We start from the raw sequence: 19,914 nt of genomic DNA on the forward strand, positions 1-19,914 counted from the left end.
CAAAGAAAAAATATTTTTCTTGCATAATCATCACAATGTCTTTTGATATGAACAAGTCAGAAAGTCAAACAGTCTTGTGATGGCTTGAGGTATTTGGATAGAACTATCCTTATCACAAATTTTCCAATTTAGATGAAACATTTCTTTTATTCATTTTCTAATATTATAATGAGTTAATTTGAATAGATTAAGACCAAACAATTGGTCAAACCACTATACATTTAAAGGATCCATATTATATACCTATCACAGATTTTGATGGATTGATAATAATTTTGGATGGGAATTTTAATAACTAGTGGGCTTAGACATAATTTTTTTTCCTCATGATTTTCTGAAGTAAACATGTCCCTCTTTATCCGTATAAATCAATTTCACATTCTCAGGCCCTCGGTCATACACTCATTAACTTATATCTATCTTGTGCATTTACTCACACTTTTAACTGATAATCTCACACATTTGAAAACCAGAAATTTAAAATTATGAGGAAATTCAAAAATATATTTTCGACATATATATTAGGATGAACTCATACAATAACTTCATTATTGCTATATACAAATTAAAATTTTGGAAAAGGTATATTGATGCAATGTTTCAAGTTGTCAAAGCAGCAGTGACTGAAAAGCTAACCAAAACAAACAGGATATTTTGTAATAATTTTACAGTTTAAACATATTAAATTATGTTTTCTTAAAAAACAATATACAGCAAACAGATGAATCCCTTTTCTTTGTAATTCTCTGTCTCTATTTTCTTCTCCTTTTCAGGTGATGCAAACATCTACTATTCATGATGTTAAACAAAAATTTCACAAAGAATGTAAGTTTTATACAGACTTTTGAATTTATCTTACAGTCTTATTTTAATCAAATTGGTCCAAATATTTCTGTAGGAATAAGTTGCATTATGATGGATAGAGTGTGTGAAAAGTATATTTTAATGTGAAACTAGGAAATAATATTAGGCTAAATACCATGCACATTCTTGTATCTTACTCTCAAATTAATGCTTAATCCTCAACATTTTTTTTGGTTTTTCACAAAACTGTTTTCTAGTTCATATTTGAACATTTTTCATTCTAACAGAATACTTCCTATATATATAAGGCATTAATCAACACAATGTATTTCTTCATATTAAAGCAAAATATTAAGCAAAGTTTTTACTCCATGTGTTTATATCTATCAATTTGATTCTACATAGGATTTTTTTTTTTTTTTTAAAGATTTTATTGGGAAGGGGAACAGGACTTTATTGGGGAACAGTGTGTACTTCCAGGATTTTTTTCCAAGTCAAGTTGTTGTCCTTTCAATCTTAGTTGTGGAGGGTGTCGTTCAACTTCAAGTTGTTGTCCTTTCAGTCTTAGATGTGGAGGGCGCAGCTCAGGTCCAGTTGCCATTGCTAGTTGCAGGGGGTGCTGCCCACCATCCTTTGCAGGAGTCGAGGAATCGAACTGGCAACCTTGTGGTTGAGAGGATGCACTCCAACCAACTGAGCCATTTGGGAGCTCAGCGGCAGCTCACGTCAAGGTGCCATGTTCAATCTTAGTTGCAGGGGGCGCTGCCTACCATCCCTTGCGCGACTTGAGGAATTGAACTGGCAACTTTGTGGTTAAGAGCCCACTGGCCCATGTGGGGATCAAACTGGCAGCCTTTGGAGTTAGGAGCATGGAACTCTAACTGCCTGAGCCACCGGGCCATCCCCACAAAGGAATTTTTTATATATTTAAGTTATATTAGTTAATTTTATTAACAGATAAATATAACTTATTAACAGATCTCGTATTATTATTTACTTGGGAATATTTTTATGAGATTAATGTAAATTAGATTTTTTATTTTAGAACTTTTTAACAAAGTTTACTCATAACTTATACTGAAAATATTTGTAATTACTAGGGAGCATTTTTTTAAAATAAGCTTTTCCTATTAGAGTGATTTTAGATTCATAGCAAAATGGTATATTTACATCAGAGAAGTACACTTTTTACAACTCATGAATCTACATTGACACATCATTTTTACCCAAAGTCCATAGTTTTTATTGGAGTTCATTCTTGGTGTTACAAAGTCTATGTGTTTCGCTAGGGAGGCTTTTACATTCTTTGGATTTAGTTGAACAATGTTTTTTTTCTGAAAATATTAAAGCTTACGAACTAAAATATTAAACTGTTTAACACCTTAGAGTAAAATAAGTACAACTGTTTTATTATTTTCACTATTTCCGTTCAGGAAAAAATACAGAATATTTACTGAAAACTTTCTATACATATGGCATTATGATAGTAGGCATAATGACTAACTGAATGAAGGTAACAGACATCTGCATTAGCCTTCAAAAAACAGCCTCCTGAGGGAGATATTAAATGTAATATAAATATATATTATATTTACAGTATATTAAATATAGAAATCAAGCAGTCAATGTATCTAAATTTTTTAAACATTTTGGGGGAAAGCTATAATTTTTAATAAGAATAGAAAGCATAAGCAGGTTGGAACAGAATTATTTGAAATACGCTTCAAATTCTTGTAGAAGGTGAATCCTGATATTTTACCATGTAAAGATGTGTAAGGTTTGAATATGCAGAAAAGAATCATAATGGGATTAAAATAAGAAAAAAGAACAAAACAATATAAGAGAGTAAAACAAAAGATCTGTCATAGATTAATTTTCCATTTTTAGCATGACAATCATATTATTTTTCCATTTATGCCAATATTTTATAAATTGAAAAAAATATTTTACCTCTAAATTTGTGTCTTATCTATTTGAACCATTTTACTCTGTTTCTCCCCACAAGCATTTCCAGTTTTTTTGCATTCTAAGTGTATTTGTTTTGAGTTATTTTTATGTTTGGATAAAATATGGTTCTTATTAAACTAGTAATTTAATTGACCTCTTTGGAAAAATGTAGTTCAATTTTATATAATAAAATAGTTTCAAAATATTTAAATTGTAGTAATAAGTGTGAAGACATTTGAAAATGACTTTTTTAGTTGAAAGCAGAATGATGCAATAAAATATTTGCATTTAAATCAAAATGACAATATAAGAAACATAGAAATATATGTTGTTTCTATATTTGTCTGGAAATGAGGAAATGAATCAAAGGCTAATGTATGTATAGAAAGAATGTGCAGTCACCTTGATGTGTAATTCTGTGACTACTTTTATGATAGCTTGTATCTATATATAGATATCCTTGTACATAACAATTACACAGAATACTAAAATTGTAGAGCCAGAAGTTCTGTATTTATATGATACAAAGACTATTTCTATGTATTAGGAAAGTGAGTTTGGTAATTTGTGCAAAATTATAGAAATGTCCAGTTTCAGAACTGGACAACTAAATATATGTCAAAAATATGTTTAGTTTTACTAGTAGCTGTATCAAGGCTTATGGTTTCTTGACAACTATTATTTTACCTTTCTGAGCACAGTTCTAATTTTTAACAGTTTTTCATAAATTGCAATGTTCTTCACTTTTTCAAAATTACCTTTATCTTGAAAATGTATCCACCACTTAAGGAAAAATTACATTCAGGAAATTTTGCATTTATTATACTTGCAAAACACAGAAAACCGAAAACAGTTGTTTTGCTTATATTACATTACAGAGAAGTATCTCAAAGTTAATTAAATTAGATATTATGTTTAATATATTTACCAAATAGTAAAGGAAACCAAATAAATGTTGTTAACACTAACAATATGTGACTATATGTACAATGGGAAAAAAAAAAAAGGGTTATGTGTTGATTGCCTTCATATTTTATCTCTGTAGCATATTTTAAAATCAGGTAACATTGAGTATTTTATTCATATTTATAAATATATTACACTAATAATAATATGTTGTAGCTGTGGTCATATTTATATAACAATTGTTAGATTTGTATGAACTTCTTCACTTTCTGAAACCAAATTATTTTCTCATTATAACATTTCTGATGGTGTTTATTTTCAGTCCCTGGAGTTAAAATAGGAATTGTTAATTTTGCAAGAAAAAAAAAATCTTATCAGATGACTGGTTGACTGGTTTCCTGAGGAGAGAATTCCCCTTTCAAGTCTTTTATCTGTAATCTTTACTCTCTTAGGTGTTCAGAGTAATCTTCATTTCTTATCTGCCCACTATTTTTCTGACTTCCGTCATCTTTATATTTTTCTTAGTTTTATTTTAGAGCTTTTTTACTGTGATTATTCTTTTCCTATAAAATGCCTATCTTATGTTTTTCCAAGGTTCATAATATTTCAGTTCTGTTTTGTTGTAAGAGTCATATTTTAGATTACCCTGGTGTAATCAGACTGGTGAGGAAATGGAAAGGGGACGAAAATACCATTGCAATCTTAGCTGTTAAGGCAAAAGGGAACGAGTGATGGTTTTCATGAAAATGAGATAGCTATTCAACTAAGAATTATATATATGCATACACACAAACATGAACACAAATATATTACTTTCATCTATTTATCCTCCTCTCATTTAATATACCAAAAATGGTGAAATGCCCTCAGCTACAAATCCTCCACTAGTTTTTCTTTATCTTCATCTATTTATTTATTACCCCTTAAAATTATTGTTCTTGCTTGTATCTTTAAGTCTCTCCTGTAGAGCTTCAGTGATCTTCACACTCATATCTCTACAGATCACCCTCTATTCACCCCCATCTCCTCACAATGGTTGCGGAGAGAAATTAAACCTTTTCAAAACTGAGCTGAAAAATTGGGAATTATATAAATAAATGGAAACACATACCATGCTCGTAGATAGGAAGAATGAATATAGTTAAAATGTCCATACTACCTAAGGCAATATATAGATTCACCACAATTCCTATCTAACTACCAATGACATTTTTCACAGAACTAGAACATATAATCCTGAAAATATACATGGAAACATAAAAGACCCTGAATAGCCACAGTGATCTTGAGAAATAAGAACAAAGTAGGAGGTATCATGACCTTACATCAAATCATACTGCAAGCCTATAGTAATCAAAACAGCATGGAACTGGCATAAAACCAGACACATAGATCAATGGAAGAGAATAGAGACCCCAGAAATAAATCCATACCTATATGGTCATTTAATCTATGACAATGGAAGCAAGAATTTACATTGGGGTAAAGACAGTGTATCCAATAAATAGTGCTGGGAAAACGGGACAGACACTTGCAAAAACATGAAGCTGGACCACCTCCTTATCAGAGTAAATTCAAAATTGATTAAAGACTTAAATATAAAATCCAAACCATAAAAGTCCTAGAAGAAATATATAAGAAAATATAGGGAGTAAATTTGCAAACATTACCTTTAGTAATATTTTTACTAAAAGATGAATATTTGTAATGTAGCTATCAAGAATTTCTAACATGCAGAAACACACACGTGTGCATATACACATACACACACAAAAAATGAATGACATCCTGGAATTGAATTATGTTGAATGCATTAGTGAAGATTTATGAAATTTTTATTTTACATTAATCAATGTTAGTCTGTGTGGCCACAGATCATCTCTTGATGCTAAAAGTAGTTGACAGGTTATTTCCAGCTCTTTTTCTTAAGCAGATTTCAAAATAATACAGCAACTTCATATATTAATGGAGAAAAATGTTAAATCATTAAAAAAAGTAATGATAGAAAAAGATAGCTTCCCTAATCTTGACATTTTAAAAAAAAAATCCATTTGCTCTTAATGTGGCAAGTTGAGATTAAAACAAAACAAAACAAAACACACTAAATAATTTATTATTCACCAACATGATATTAAGTGCTGCAAATATACTGAAATAATACTTAGAGAAGAAACTTCATTTGAAATCTCCTATTATGCTATGTAATAGGTACTGTAAATTACAAAGTGCAATAAAACATTGTTCAAAACATAGTTTCTTACTGTATCTCATTAATGTTTTCTTTTGAAATTTACTAAAGACATATAGAATACTGCAATTGTGTTGTCTCTAAGTTCTCTTAACTGACTAAATGGCCTTTTCCATAAATACATTTCTTAAGCCAGTGTTTTCTTTGTGGCTTCGATATAAACCACAATAGAAACTACTGGCACATATTAATTTGCCAGTATTGAAAACAGACGTCTTCTCACTGTTACTACTTTAGAATACTTGTCAAATTTAGAATACTAGTAAAAAATTGCTGTATACTTAATGTTATCGATACAGAAGTGCTGAGAATTTTTTACCTATATGATATATGATGGTTTGCAGTGTCTCAGGAGATCAAAATGAGAGGAAATGTTGGCTTTTTTGCCAGTCCATGTTCATGTAATAAAACTGTTATCACTAATACAATTCCTAAAGTTCAGGAGGTGTGATCCTGTTTGTAAATTGTATTGTTTGTCATTATAGCACAGCATTTAAACCTGTGCATTGACGAGCAATATTAGGGTTATTTTGATTCATCTTTTATGACAGGGCTATGTTTCCCAAGCCTTATGTTATGAAATAATTTTGTTTTGTAATCCTCAAGCATCAAAATGGTTGGGTTAGCAATATTTGAACTTGAGCAAATATAGACACATCAAATATGAGAACAGATAGTGTATTTACAGTAAATGATTGATTTCCAATTTATATTTGAATATGTGACTGTGTGAGGACATTTAAATTTCCAAGGAACATTGATCTCTAGACAGTGAGAAAGACTAGACATCCTATGCTAAAAAAGGAATGCTATCAACAGTATCAATCCAGAAGCACACAGAGCACTAAGATCACTGTTACAGAGTCAAACTTTAATGAACATTCAATTTTCTTTTTTTTCCTTTCCCTTTCTTTTTTTCCCCCTATTTAATCACACATCTGATTAAATTGCATTCATTAACAGGATTATGGACATAATGTATGATGAGTAAAAACAAGGGACCTTATTAAGGGATAGCTTGAAATAGCATTAGTCTTCTCCCATTCTTGAGATTTTCTTCCTAATGGAAATTTTCAGACAGATACGGAATGCATCACAATGTCATTCTGTGTAAATAATCTAAAAACAATCACATGAGTATTTTAAATGAAATATTATTGATACTTCATTATTGTAAGAAAATATCATAAAGATTATTGTTTTACACATTTTCTCATCTATGTAGTTGGTGAAAATTATTTTATTTTTCACATTTCATAAACCAGTTTATATTCAGACAATTACTCAGATCCTATTATACATTTTTTGAAAATAAAAATAATCTCATTTTAAATTCAGATGGACTAAATTATATCACATTATTTTCTACTGTGTTTCTCCGAAAATAAGACGTAGCGGATGAACCATCATCTCTAATTCATCTTTTGAAGCAAAAATTAATATAAGACCTGGTCTTATTTTAGTATAAGACTTGATCTTATAATATAATACAATACAATACAATACAATACAATACAATACAATACAATATAATATAATGTAATTAATGTAATATAATGCAATATAATGCAATATAATGTAATAAAATGTAATATAATAATATAATACCAGATTGTATATTAATTTTTGCTCCAAAAGATGCATTAGAGCTGATTGTCTGGCCAAGTCTTATTTTCGGGGAACAGGGTATAATCCCAAAAGATAACAGTAAGCCAATATCTCATTTTCATGTATTATTTTTGTTTGATTTGTATATATTTTGTTGGCACAGCATCAGATTTAATAAATAAAATTATTTTTGCAAGGTCATAGAGCTTCATTTTATAAAATGATTTACAAGGTAAATTCCTAAAAATATAAAAGCTTACAAAGAATAAAGCATTATCCACCTATTATTATTTTCACCAATGTCTAGAGATACCTATGTGCCTATATGTACAATTTCACATAGTTTAAACATTGTCCTCAAATAGTTTTCCCAATAAACATATTGTTGATATATTTTTGTATAAATACATATTGATCTACGTGATCAGTATTGGTGGAGATGTACTTTAGCTTGGGTGTGCGATGTACATTCTCTGGATACACATTCTAATTCCTTCTATAAAAGCAATATATGTTTATTTATTCAACAATATTTGTGGAATGTTGAAAATCATTTATTGAACATTTACCATGTACCATGAATTGTAATATTCACCAGAATAATGCATGTCTGTGAACTTCTTTAGTTATATTTGTAAGAATAATAGAGGGGAAAAAAGCTGTTATAAAGAATTAGCTCATTTGCAATCCTAACGTGTATTGCCAAGTTTTCTCTCCCAATTTGCAGACTTCAAAGCAGTACCTCACAATGTCTTTTGTCCCCTTTCCTCAATAAGACTGGATGTTAACAACCTATTAATTTTTGATAATTATGAATGGAGAAAAGATTTTATGTAGTATTAGATTCCATTTATTGGCTCATTAGTGAATTTTTTCATACTCTTATTTGTGATTTATATGCATTTTTTTCTGGAAATTGCCTGTTCATGGTCTTTATACACATCCTTTTCCATTTAGATGTTTTCATTGCTATATCATATAAGGTCTTCATAAATTAGTATACAGGTCACAGACACATTTTCCCACTTTTGCTGGAAAATTAAAATTTATAGATCTAAATTAATGAATCATTTATTTTATATTTTCTGTTTTGCGTGGTCTTTTAGAAGTATTTTCTTTCTCTAATCTTTTAAAATGTTGATTTATGTTTTATTCTCACAGTTTAAGTTATAGTTTTATTTTTTACATAATCATTTTTTAATATCTGAGATTTATCCTGGTATAAGGAATGGAATAAGGAGTCTAACCATTTTAATTATCATTTTTATAAATTTAAATTTTAATCATATATTATTAATGAATTTATATAGCTACTTTCTATATGTTAGATACATTTGCATTATTTGTTTTTTTAAAACAATATCTAAATCATAGAGAATTAATTCTGCTTTAAAAGTATTTCATTGGTCATTTATTTTATATCATCATTCCTCTATTCTTTTGCCGATAATTTTGATCAGGTGACTTCTTGTCAACTCAGTTTAGTTTTTAGCATTCCATAACTTTGAATTCCAAGCATTTTCAGGGACATGATGTTTTGCAAATGTTATAATCCAAATATTAACATAATACCATATGACTATATTTTATTTTTCAGTAGTTACCAAATATGACCCTGTATAGCACTATTTTTACTCCATTTATTTTAGTGAGAACTAATTCTCTCCTGAAATGAGTTAGTATAATATATTTATAAAATAAATCCACATTGACAAACTTTTTAGTTATAGTACCATCTAAAAGATAATAGAGTAAAATTATGTGGTATTATATATGTACTACGTGCATTTTAATATACAGACGTTAGGTGTGTTGTGTTCATGGGTATGTGTGTACTTGTATGTGTGTGTCTGTGTGATTATTTGTTAGGGCATTGTCATAAAATAAATATATAGTTAAATATTTATCTTTTCTACTATAGAGCCAAGAATGCATAGAGATGATCTGAAATCTGTTTTCAGATAATTATCAAATGCTTCTATATGAATTAAGCAATATTTTCTGGCTGTCTTTAGCATAAACAAAATATTTTTAGAAACTCCAAACAATAATTAACAATGTTCTTAACTAGGCTATCTTAATACCTTATCACAGTACCTTTTGAGTTTTAAAGCTTGTGTCAGTCATTTTCAACAAGTACCTAAATAATGTAAAATTATCAAAAGTAAAAGATTTAATCTAGAAAGAATATTTTAGAGAATATCCCTACAGTATCAGTTTGAGGTTGACTGAATGTTTGTCAAGTGAAATCTATATATTTTGTAACAATCTACATTACATCATTCATCTAGTTTACTTTTAAAATTTAAGTAATTTTTCTCCCATAAAATCCCTACCTACTATACATTTCACGTCATTCTAGTATATTACCTTTCAATTTTTGTTTGTTTGTTTGTTTGTTTCTAGTTACCTACCCGACCTTTCTCTATTTTCTTTGAGAGATATTGTATCAGGCTTAGAGATTATTTCCTTCATTCTAAGCCCTGGCATTACATTGAAAATTACATCTAAAATGATAACCATCAAAATATACCAATCACAGAATGACTTGGTTCTCTGGAACTTTTACTTCCTCTCTGCTTTAAGTCTTTATCCACTTATTCACACCATGAGATTTGCCAGTAGTTATAATTTACTTTTAATATTTGAATCTCTGAACAAATCTCATGACCATCTACCATTCCAAATATCTCACTCTTGTTTCAAAACGCCCAGTTTCTGGAACTTACTGAGATTATTTACAGTCTCTAGAATACCATCTTTCTTCTGAAGTGTCATCTAGTTTAAAACTGTATTTTGTACTTTATCTTTACTTGCTCTCTTACTGGTTGATCCATATCAAACTCTTAGCTCCATTATGCTATCCTCTCTATATTCTTAGAATATTCATTCCTTTTACTCTCATTTTGTCTATATCTTCAAATGCTTCTTTATTCTCTTATCAACAGCTTCCCAATTTACACACCACTTATAGCAATGTCATCATTCCTTCACCTATCCATCACTTAGCACTCACTTCAGAACAGATTTCTTTGTTGGCATGCCAAGATCCATCTAAGGCAGTGGCAGTTCTTTTGCTTGTTTGTTTGTTTCTTTTTGCTAAGGCAGTGGATCAGTTTTGGTCATGTGTAACTTGAACTGTAAATTACCTTTGACATCTACACTACTTTTCTCATGGTTTGATTCCTTTTGTTTGTTTGCAAGTCTCTGCCTACTTGATTCTAAGATATCATACTTTCATTGTATTCTCTCACCGCTCATTCTCAGACTCCTTTGTGGACCTCTCATTATTCTTTGCTTCTTAAATACTAGGTATTACTTCTGAGGCTCAATCTTCAACAGTCTTCCTTTTTAGTTCTACTTTTTTTCCCCTCTTTTTGTGTGCTCTCAATAATTTCCATGGTTTAGGAAATATGACTAATGAATGAACGAAATCAAAACTGTCTCCTTCCCAGAAGTTTCAACTGTATATTAAATAGCCAATGTGGCATTTTAGTATCTTGTATGTCTCGCAGACACCTCTGCAGGGATTCATTAGAATTTAACACGCAAAGTTGGGGGAATAGATTCATTCTGAAAACTTTCAAGGATTTTTTTCCAAATTTTAAGAATTTGTGAGAACTGAAACGAAGTAACTCTTGGGACAAGAAATAGTAAAATGTACTTCATACTGAATTATTTCGCAGTGTAAAAATGCCATTAAAATGCCTGGAATTTATTGACATGGAAAATGTTCAACTTCTGACCTATTTATCTGCCGCCCCTGAAAACTGTTTTTGGACTTCTCAGTATTTAAAGTAGTGTGATAATGAGAAACCATAGTCACCTTAGGCATTTTGTTTATATTTGAAGCTATTGGGTTTGGGGGATGACAAATTAGTGTAAATTTTCCTATCCCCAAAACAAATGAAAATATCTTGATTATAAGAACAACTGCTTGTGTATGTGTATATATACATGTGTAGGTGTGTGTATAGATAACCATCCTATAAATATATTTATTAATTTTTTAGATTGTATGTTGCAATACAATATTTTGAAAGAGGTCTATGACTATTAAGTAAACGACTACTACTAAAAACAAAACAAAACAAACAAACAAACAAAAAAATGGACAACAACAAAAAAACACACATTACCAATTCTATGCCATTGGTATATCCGAAATCTCACAGTTCAAATATTTGGAATTTTTAACATAGATACCTATAATAGTCTCCTATTAGATACATTTTCTCATATACTACCCTGCTCTCATATCTTATCCCTATTACCCTACGACCCCCAGCACCAAGTTCAAGCTCCTTATGACATATGAGGACCTTATACTTTCCTCATACTCTACATGCATGTATGTATGTGTTTATCTTGGTAGGAGCAAAAGTAACAATAACAAACTATCGAATAGATAATTTGAGGGATGGGGTGGGGAATGTTTCCTTGTTTTTGTTCTTGTTAAACAGCCACTGCATGTTGACTGTGAAATTATGCATACTCAATTATTCATCTGCAGTATTTGTTTCTGTAACACTAATTAGTTCATATATGATGGATAAATAGGTTAATGATATTAGCATAACGTGGAATTTACAGTTGTTCACACAGACTTTTTCTCTGAACAGGATCATTTTGCATCACCAAGGAACAGCAGCTTAAAGCAAAGTACATTTCATAGATACATGAAACCGTAGATGAATAGACACTACATCACGACATCTATTTTTTCACCTAGCTCAATTTGCCCATGTGTTCTGCCTTGGAAATGGTTATTGACTTTGTTAATGTCAGCAGTCACAAATCTTTCTTACACATATTTCCATCAATCTTTCTTACTTTTTAAAAAGAAGGTAAAGACTCACATTTTTAGTGTTATTTATTTATTAAAAATGTACAGGTAATTTTATTATGATTATTATTGATGTTGCAGTGATCACAATACTGTTTCTCTTACTGATTACAATACAGAGTTGTACAGATATTACATAACCTTCCCCAACTCTATTTTCTCATAACTCCTGTTATTTCATGTGTAATTTTGCAGACGAGGTATTTCAAGAATGCATATATCATGCTTTAGCAGAAATTCTTCTATCTATACAAGTCATTGAAAAGTTTTGCATTGTTTTGCGTTAAAACTAAAATTAATAACACATTTTAAATTAGTTCTTAACAGTTTTTGGTAATTTGCATGCATTATCTCATTTAAGGCTCATGAAACCCCTGATATTTAGATACCTTTGTTGCCCCTCCTCTTTTTTTAATGTATTTGCTTAACAGATGAGGAAAACATGATTCAGAGTGGTAACATGCCCAAGGCCAATAAGACAACTAGTAGTATATAGTCTCAAGATTTAAACCCAGTCAATGTCCACTGACTTTTCAGTTCACTAGCCACAAAACATTGACTCTTTATACAGGGATAATTACAATAAATAACTAATCTCACATTTGATTAAAACATGGTGTACATATAACTTCTACCAATTCTTCAATTAGAGGCCACATATTTATTCAAATAGTACAAAATCACAATTTCCTCTGTGCCAGGCAATCTTCTAATCACTGAATATGAAGTTGTAATACAAATGATCATGACTGCCTGTTCTCATGGATGTTGCACAATAGTAAGAAAAAATGTATACAAAACATCTTATCAGGTACATAACAATTTCAGCTAGGAAGATCAAGAACAGGGTAATGGGAGAAAGTAACTGGGATGTAATACTGGGATATGCTCATTCTGATAATATCGGGAAATTCTCTGTATAAGAGCCATTCAAAAACTCAGATTCACACACAGAAAATGGAATAGTTGACTATAACAAGGTTTAATGTTTTCTGAGCAGTGAGAGAGAAAAAGTTCGGCAAAGTAGTTAAGGCCATTGATTAAGGTGTGATTACACCTATGGATCCTAAAATTGAGCCTAGAGAAGAATGGCAATATGGGAGAAATAAGGAACTTGTCATCATGAAAATAACAAGACAATTTTTGAAAAATCTTTGAAGAATCAAACAATATTTGAACTAGAAAACTAGTTTAAGTAGGAAGGAAAAGTAGAGGTGATGAGAAAGTAGGATGTTTGATATTTGTATTTCGGATGTGGTACATTTATTGCTGAGAATGAGACTCTAGGAAAGAGTGAGAAAGTAGATACAGTCATACATTGTTTAGTGACAAGATATTTTCAGAGCATTGGGTCATTAGGCAATTTCATCATTGTGCAAACATCATAAAGTGCACTTACACAAATCTAGATGGTCTTGTCTATTGCTCTTAGGCTACAAACCTGTACAGCATGTTACTGTACTGAACACTATAGGTGACTGTAACACAGTGGTAAGTATTTGCGAATCTAAACATAGAAAAGATAGTAAACATGTGGTATGAATGACAAAATATGGCATAGCAGGGTAGGAAAGTTACCCTAAATGTAGCTTGCCGGACTGAGAATTGCTCTGGGTGAGTCAGGAATGCATTGCACTATGATGTTACAATGGTTATAATGTCATCAGACAATGGGAATTTTTTAGCTCCCTTTTAATTTTATGGAACCACTGTCATATATGGGGTCCCTTGTTGACAGAAACATCATTATGAAGCACATTACTGTAGAGGATAATTGGATGAGTTGATCCAGAATCTAAAGGACAGGACATTAAATTAATATTAAAATCACCAACAATGATAAATGAGTAGTCATGGAGTGCATATTCTGAGTTATAATTATCAGTGATTTAGGTGGAAAGCTCAGTCCATCGTAGCTGGCAACAAGAAAAAATAATATTACATTGTAAAGTCTGGTGATTTGCATTCCATGAGGAACCAAAAACAAATGGTTTGGATTTAATAGCAAAAAGGATCCCTAATACACTTTTAGTTCCACAATTGGGCAGGTTTGATGTGAAAAAATAAATACCAGCTAAATAATATGCAGAGAAGTTTTATATCAAAGTAAGAAGATAGAGGGATTTTGAATGGAAGTTGTTGATTTAGAAGGTTTTGCTGATGACAGAATATGAGTGCCTTGATGTACACTGGGGGAGTTCGAGAAGGCATGGAGAGGTGGACAGTCAGGTTTGATTAATAGTTGCGCAAAGCAAAAATGGGAGAAGTGTCATTGTGATGGTGGCTACTCTGGGAGAATTGGACAGCTAATAGTCTCTAATGTAAATGGGAACATAGACATGATGATCAATCCTGGGAGGGTGGGTAATTACGTGAACAAACTGGTTATAAACTTAAACCAGTGAGGATACATAGTTTGGTTGTACTCTATGTGCTCTTCTTCCTGTCTCACATTATTCTTGCTTTGTGTCTTGTACTTTACTGAATTTGTTTGTGAAATTGGCTTGTTACTCTATGCCTCTTGCTTTCATACTTTTTTATGTTATAGCTTTTAATATCTGCTCATGCAGCTTTTAAATTTTCCATTTTTAGAACCATGTGTTTTCCTAAGACGTCTTGCTTTGCACTAGCTGATTATACAGTGTTATAACACTCTGTCTTTCTTATTTGAGTACTTTGTAAGAACAAACTCTCTAGCAGATGTATTTTCTTTTCAAGGTCAGCAAAACTATACATGTTGGTTTGTGCTGGTTGAGTGTTAAAACTTTGCTGTTGTTGGATCTGAAATAGAAAGCGGTTCTCTTATTTCTCCAATATATAAATACTATCACACATATCATATCTTGCTGGTTTCCTTGATTCCACTTTAGTTTGATCACTTAATTATCTAGGTGACATTTATATGACTGCAAGAATGATTTACAGGGAATAAAATGGTTCATTTAGTTCCAGTGAATTAATGTAATGTAATGTAATGAATGAATGATTTCCAACAAATAAGACAACTGATTTTCACAGTACTAAATCAGTATTTTAGTACATCAAGGCAGAGTTTTGTATAATAATGCTTGATTTTTGTTGTTGTTGTTGTTGCTGTTTTTTGCATGAAACAGGAAACAGAATTCATGTGCTTGCCCTTTGATTCACACTTTTAGGCTTTTAATGTTTGAAAACAGTATAACAATACTGTACTAACTAATAAAGCAATATAATCAAAATGGTAATGCAATGCACACAGAACATTCTGTCATGTCGTCATGTTTCCTATTTAGCATTCCATTCCCTCATTGAGACTTCCGGTCCTTTAGTTTTGTACACATTAGAACTTCCCATTGGGTCAGGCTTTTACCTGACAGGAAAGAAGAAAATTGTATACGTATTTGGAGGCCAGAACAAGGAAAATAGGTGGAAGTTATTAGGACACATTTGGCTTCACAGAAGTATGCAATTTTACTAATAAAATTTTATTTTTTTTAAAAAGCATTTTATCAAATTCTAAGATTAATACTATTTCTACTTCTTCCTAAATACAAAAGCTATTCAAGATGCTCTAAATCCAAACACCTCCCATTTTGTATATTATAGTTGTTCAGCATTTTATTTATTTTTGCATATGAATATAAATTATCATTATTTTATATAATCACACACACACACACACACATATATATATATATATATATATATATATATATATATATATATAGTTATTTTATATAGAATTATCCACATATATGCTAGCTTCTTTGCTCAATATTGTTTAGTTTATCTCATCTCTAAGCCCTGGAATATGTTTCTTTTTCTCAAAGTTGGAACTTTAGATGTTCATCTACTCAGACAGAAACTATCTACTGAGTATAAGATTTGTTTGTCTAATAATGTCCTTATTTTACATTTTCATTAAAAGACCTTCTATTTCACTTATTTCCTCCTACATGAAATTCTGGAATATTGAGGCACTGAACTGAGCCAAGTAGAAACTTATAGATCATTGTTTTACCTTTCTTCCACTAAACTCTTGAACAGATTCAGCTCTGCATAGCATACTTCTCAGAACTATATTCTGTTCCTGTTTACACTTCATCATATCTCATCACACTTGCCACAGATAGCACAGGATGTAAACAATAAGAATTGCACCATTTTTTTTCTTCCCCAAAGTCTCTGTAGTCCACTTTAATATCCCATCACATAAATTAAGTATCACCTTTAGTTTAATTCTTAATTGCTCTCAGAACTTCTCCTTCCTACTGGAATTGGTGATGTCAAGAAAAGTGTTGAGGATAGTGGATAAGTTTTTCCTAGAGTCTTAAATGAGCAATTCAAGGTTCTAGGTCATCAAGGATACTAACTGGTTCTTAAAAATGTCTCCACTATATTTGCTTCTATGTTTCTTTTTTTCAGCAATAATATGACACATAGGCTTCAGTTTACTATTTAATACTATCTATAATCAAGAACTATAACTAATATCTTGCAAACTATATACTATTCTAAATAACTTTATGTATGGTTTAGTTTTAGTCTTGACTACTAATTGGCTCTCTATTTTCATATATGCAAAGATATGCCACCAGTAAGTCAAAAATAAAAGATTTCATTTGTCTATTGCCTACTTTTATAGTTTCTAAATTGGATCTCTGAAAACATGAGTAATGCATTTAAGTTAAAATTTATAGTGTTGACCAATATTTTATAGGAGAAATTCTAATTGTAATAAAAATGATGGTAATTAACATGCCCTTAGGTTAAAAGAAAACAAGAGCAGGCATCTAACATACATACTTGAATGAATATGGTTTAAAACGTATTTTAGATGATGTCTATGTAATATAATTTAAATTATTGCCCTCTTCCTTAATCTTTCAGAATTAAGAAAAAAAACAAACACTTTTTCAAGAGGTGAAATATTCAAACCCTTCAAATCTGTTTTATTTTTCAGGACTTAATTCAATCATGAATGCCAATTTTTATGTAAAAGCTCCATAATATATAGTTTTAGGAAATTAATATACATATACATATATATATATATATATATATATATATATATATATAGAGAGAGAGAGAGAGAGAGAGAGAGAGAGAGAACCATGGATTTCAAACTTCTTTGACTATGAATTAGAGTAAGAAATGCATATTATTCTTATAAAAATGCAAATATATTCATGCAATTGAAACTATTGAAACAAAAGTTCAAAACACAATACTTAACTAATCTAGAACTTATTTCAATATGTGGCATCCAATGCCATGACAACCCATTTCTCCTCTATTCTATTTTTTCTATTCTATTCTATTCTATTCTATTCTATTCTATTCTATTCTATTCTATTCTATTCTATTCTATTCTACTCTACTCTAGTCCTTTATATAATTCTGAGACTAACACACTAATTCTATTTTTTAACTTACTAATGGGTCAAAATCAGCCATGTGGAAAACTACCTTATTAAAATACAGAGGGTGACAAAAAAACATATATGCATTTTAAGAGATGTTACCTATGCTCAAGCAGTATTTTGCTGTAATCAAAAGTGTCTGGACACTCTGAGCATCTCTTGTGATTGCAGATGCCAAATGTGACTTGTATTTATCTTTTGTTATCAGTATATATTATTACAATTAATACCAGTTAATATAGCTTTTCCTTTCTTAAAATTTATACATATATATATATATAGGCACCCTATGTATATTTGAATTACATGAAGACATTACTTATTTAGGGTGTTATTATATAGTGATATGAACACGTCCAAGAATCAAGAAAAGAACTCTAAGGCATAGTTAGAATATGATAAGTGCTACACAAATCAAGTTCTGCATCTTAAATAATTTCAGATACTGGCAGATGCATTAGATCTACTAAATAGTCGTAATTCAGCTGTGAACCAGTTGTTTAAGCTCAATTTACTCAGCATTATAAATAATCTTTTAGACTATTTACACATGCTAAAAATTATCATGCAACATGTGTCCTTTATCCTTTATAAACTGTCTATTGTTCTGCTGTTCTTCTAGCCTACTCTACCTCACTCTAAAAAGTACAGAACACTTCAGAAAAAATGTATGTGTGTTCTGTTAAAGGACGACTGAAACTACTCTAAAGACTTAAGATAGGCAGTTAGTAACTTTTTTTCACTAGGACACAATGTTCAAAAATCACAACCTATAAATACCAAGTTATTTCATCAGTACATTTATAGTTTATCCATGTTGAGAGAGTTGGAAAACATTAGAGCTTCTAATTTCTCTGATTCATCATTGTGGTTTCTGCCAATATTCACTCACATAGTTCATAGACATAGTTACTTCCTTAAAATGATAGAATTAGTTCTGCATTAACATTTCCATCATTAAAGGCATCATAAAGCACTAGTGAGGGTGATGTCTTATATGGATATTATTAGAATGGTCAGAACATGACAGCTTATGTACAATAATCAGAAGGTGCTCAATGGCTATCAAATATAAACAGATTCTCATAGGTTTGTATTTTTTCCAATAAACATAGTTGGAAACTTAATTGCAACAACATGGGTGGATCTTGAGATTATTATGCTGAGGTAAATAAGTCAAACAGAAAAAGTCAAGAACCATATGATTTCACTGATATGTGGTATATAAAACTGAAAACAACAAAAGAACAAGACAAACAAATGAAGAAACAAAAACTCATAGACACAGACAATAATTCAGTGGTTACCAGAGGGTAAGGGGGGAGAGGGGTGGTAGGTGAGTATAAAGGGGATCCAATATATGATGATGGAAAGAGAACTGACTCTGGGTGGTAAACACACAATGTGAAATATAGATGATGTATTACAGAATTGTACACCTGAAATCTATGTAACTTTACTAACAATTGTCACCCCAATAAACTTTAATTAAAAACAAAACAAAACAAAACAAAACAAACAAAACAAAACTGTATATGTCTCCATTATATTCATTTCCACTATATTTTCTTTGGCAGATTTTCACTATGAGTAGTAAGGGTAGCTATTTTTAAATATTTTTCATCAAATAATGTTAGCATACATTCCAGAACAGCAAATGGTTATATAATAATTGCATTAGTAAATAAAAAAAAACAAAATAAAAATAGTGTCTTTATCTGAATATTTTCTAATTTAAAAAATCAAATGTCAGAGTTAAATGTTTGTGCCTTCCTCATTTGCCATGCTATTACTAAATTTTATTTATATATAATCCTAAATAGCTTTTAACTTAAGATGACAGTTTTTGACTTGTGTGTTATTTGTCCATTGGAAGTTACATGTATAAGTTGTCTTTTTGTTGACTATCTATTGCCATAGTCTAGTTATGTCACATTATTATCACTCCTTTAAAAATGACACTTTAAAAAATAGTGTTTTGAAAAAAAAAATCGTGAAATATTCCTTTCACAATACTCTTCTTTTAATTTATTATTTAGCAAGTTAATTTGCTTAAAATTACACCTCAAATTTAAGAATTTGGAAATTTTCAGTAAAGACTTTAAGATAATAAAACAGAATTCATTTTAAAAGACTTATACTCTGGTAATTGT

The 19,914-nt window shown here is 30.4% G+C and overlaps 1 protein-coding gene across 2 annotated transcripts in view; it reads left to right on the forward strand.

The window, feature by feature from the left end:
- TECRL (trans-2,3-enoyl-CoA reductase like) overlaps positions 1-19,914 on the forward strand; it is an 83,801-nt gene that overhangs the window by 30,324 nt on the left and 33,563 nt on the right. For both annotated transcript variants that reach the window (XM_074324493.1, XM_019756999.2), the window contains exon 2: positions 774-825. In XM_074324493.1, coding sequence (XP_074180594.1) covers positions 774-825 — 52 coding nt within the window. The remainder of the gene's footprint in view (positions 1-773; positions 826-19,914) is intronic.

The sequence above is a fragment of the Rhinolophus sinicus genome, linkage group LG02, assembly GCF_036562045.2.
Source record: "Rhinolophus sinicus isolate RSC01 linkage group LG02, ASM3656204v1, whole genome shotgun sequence".
Classification (NCBI taxonomy): Eukaryota; Metazoa; Chordata; class Mammalia; order Chiroptera; family Rhinolophidae; genus Rhinolophus; species Rhinolophus sinicus.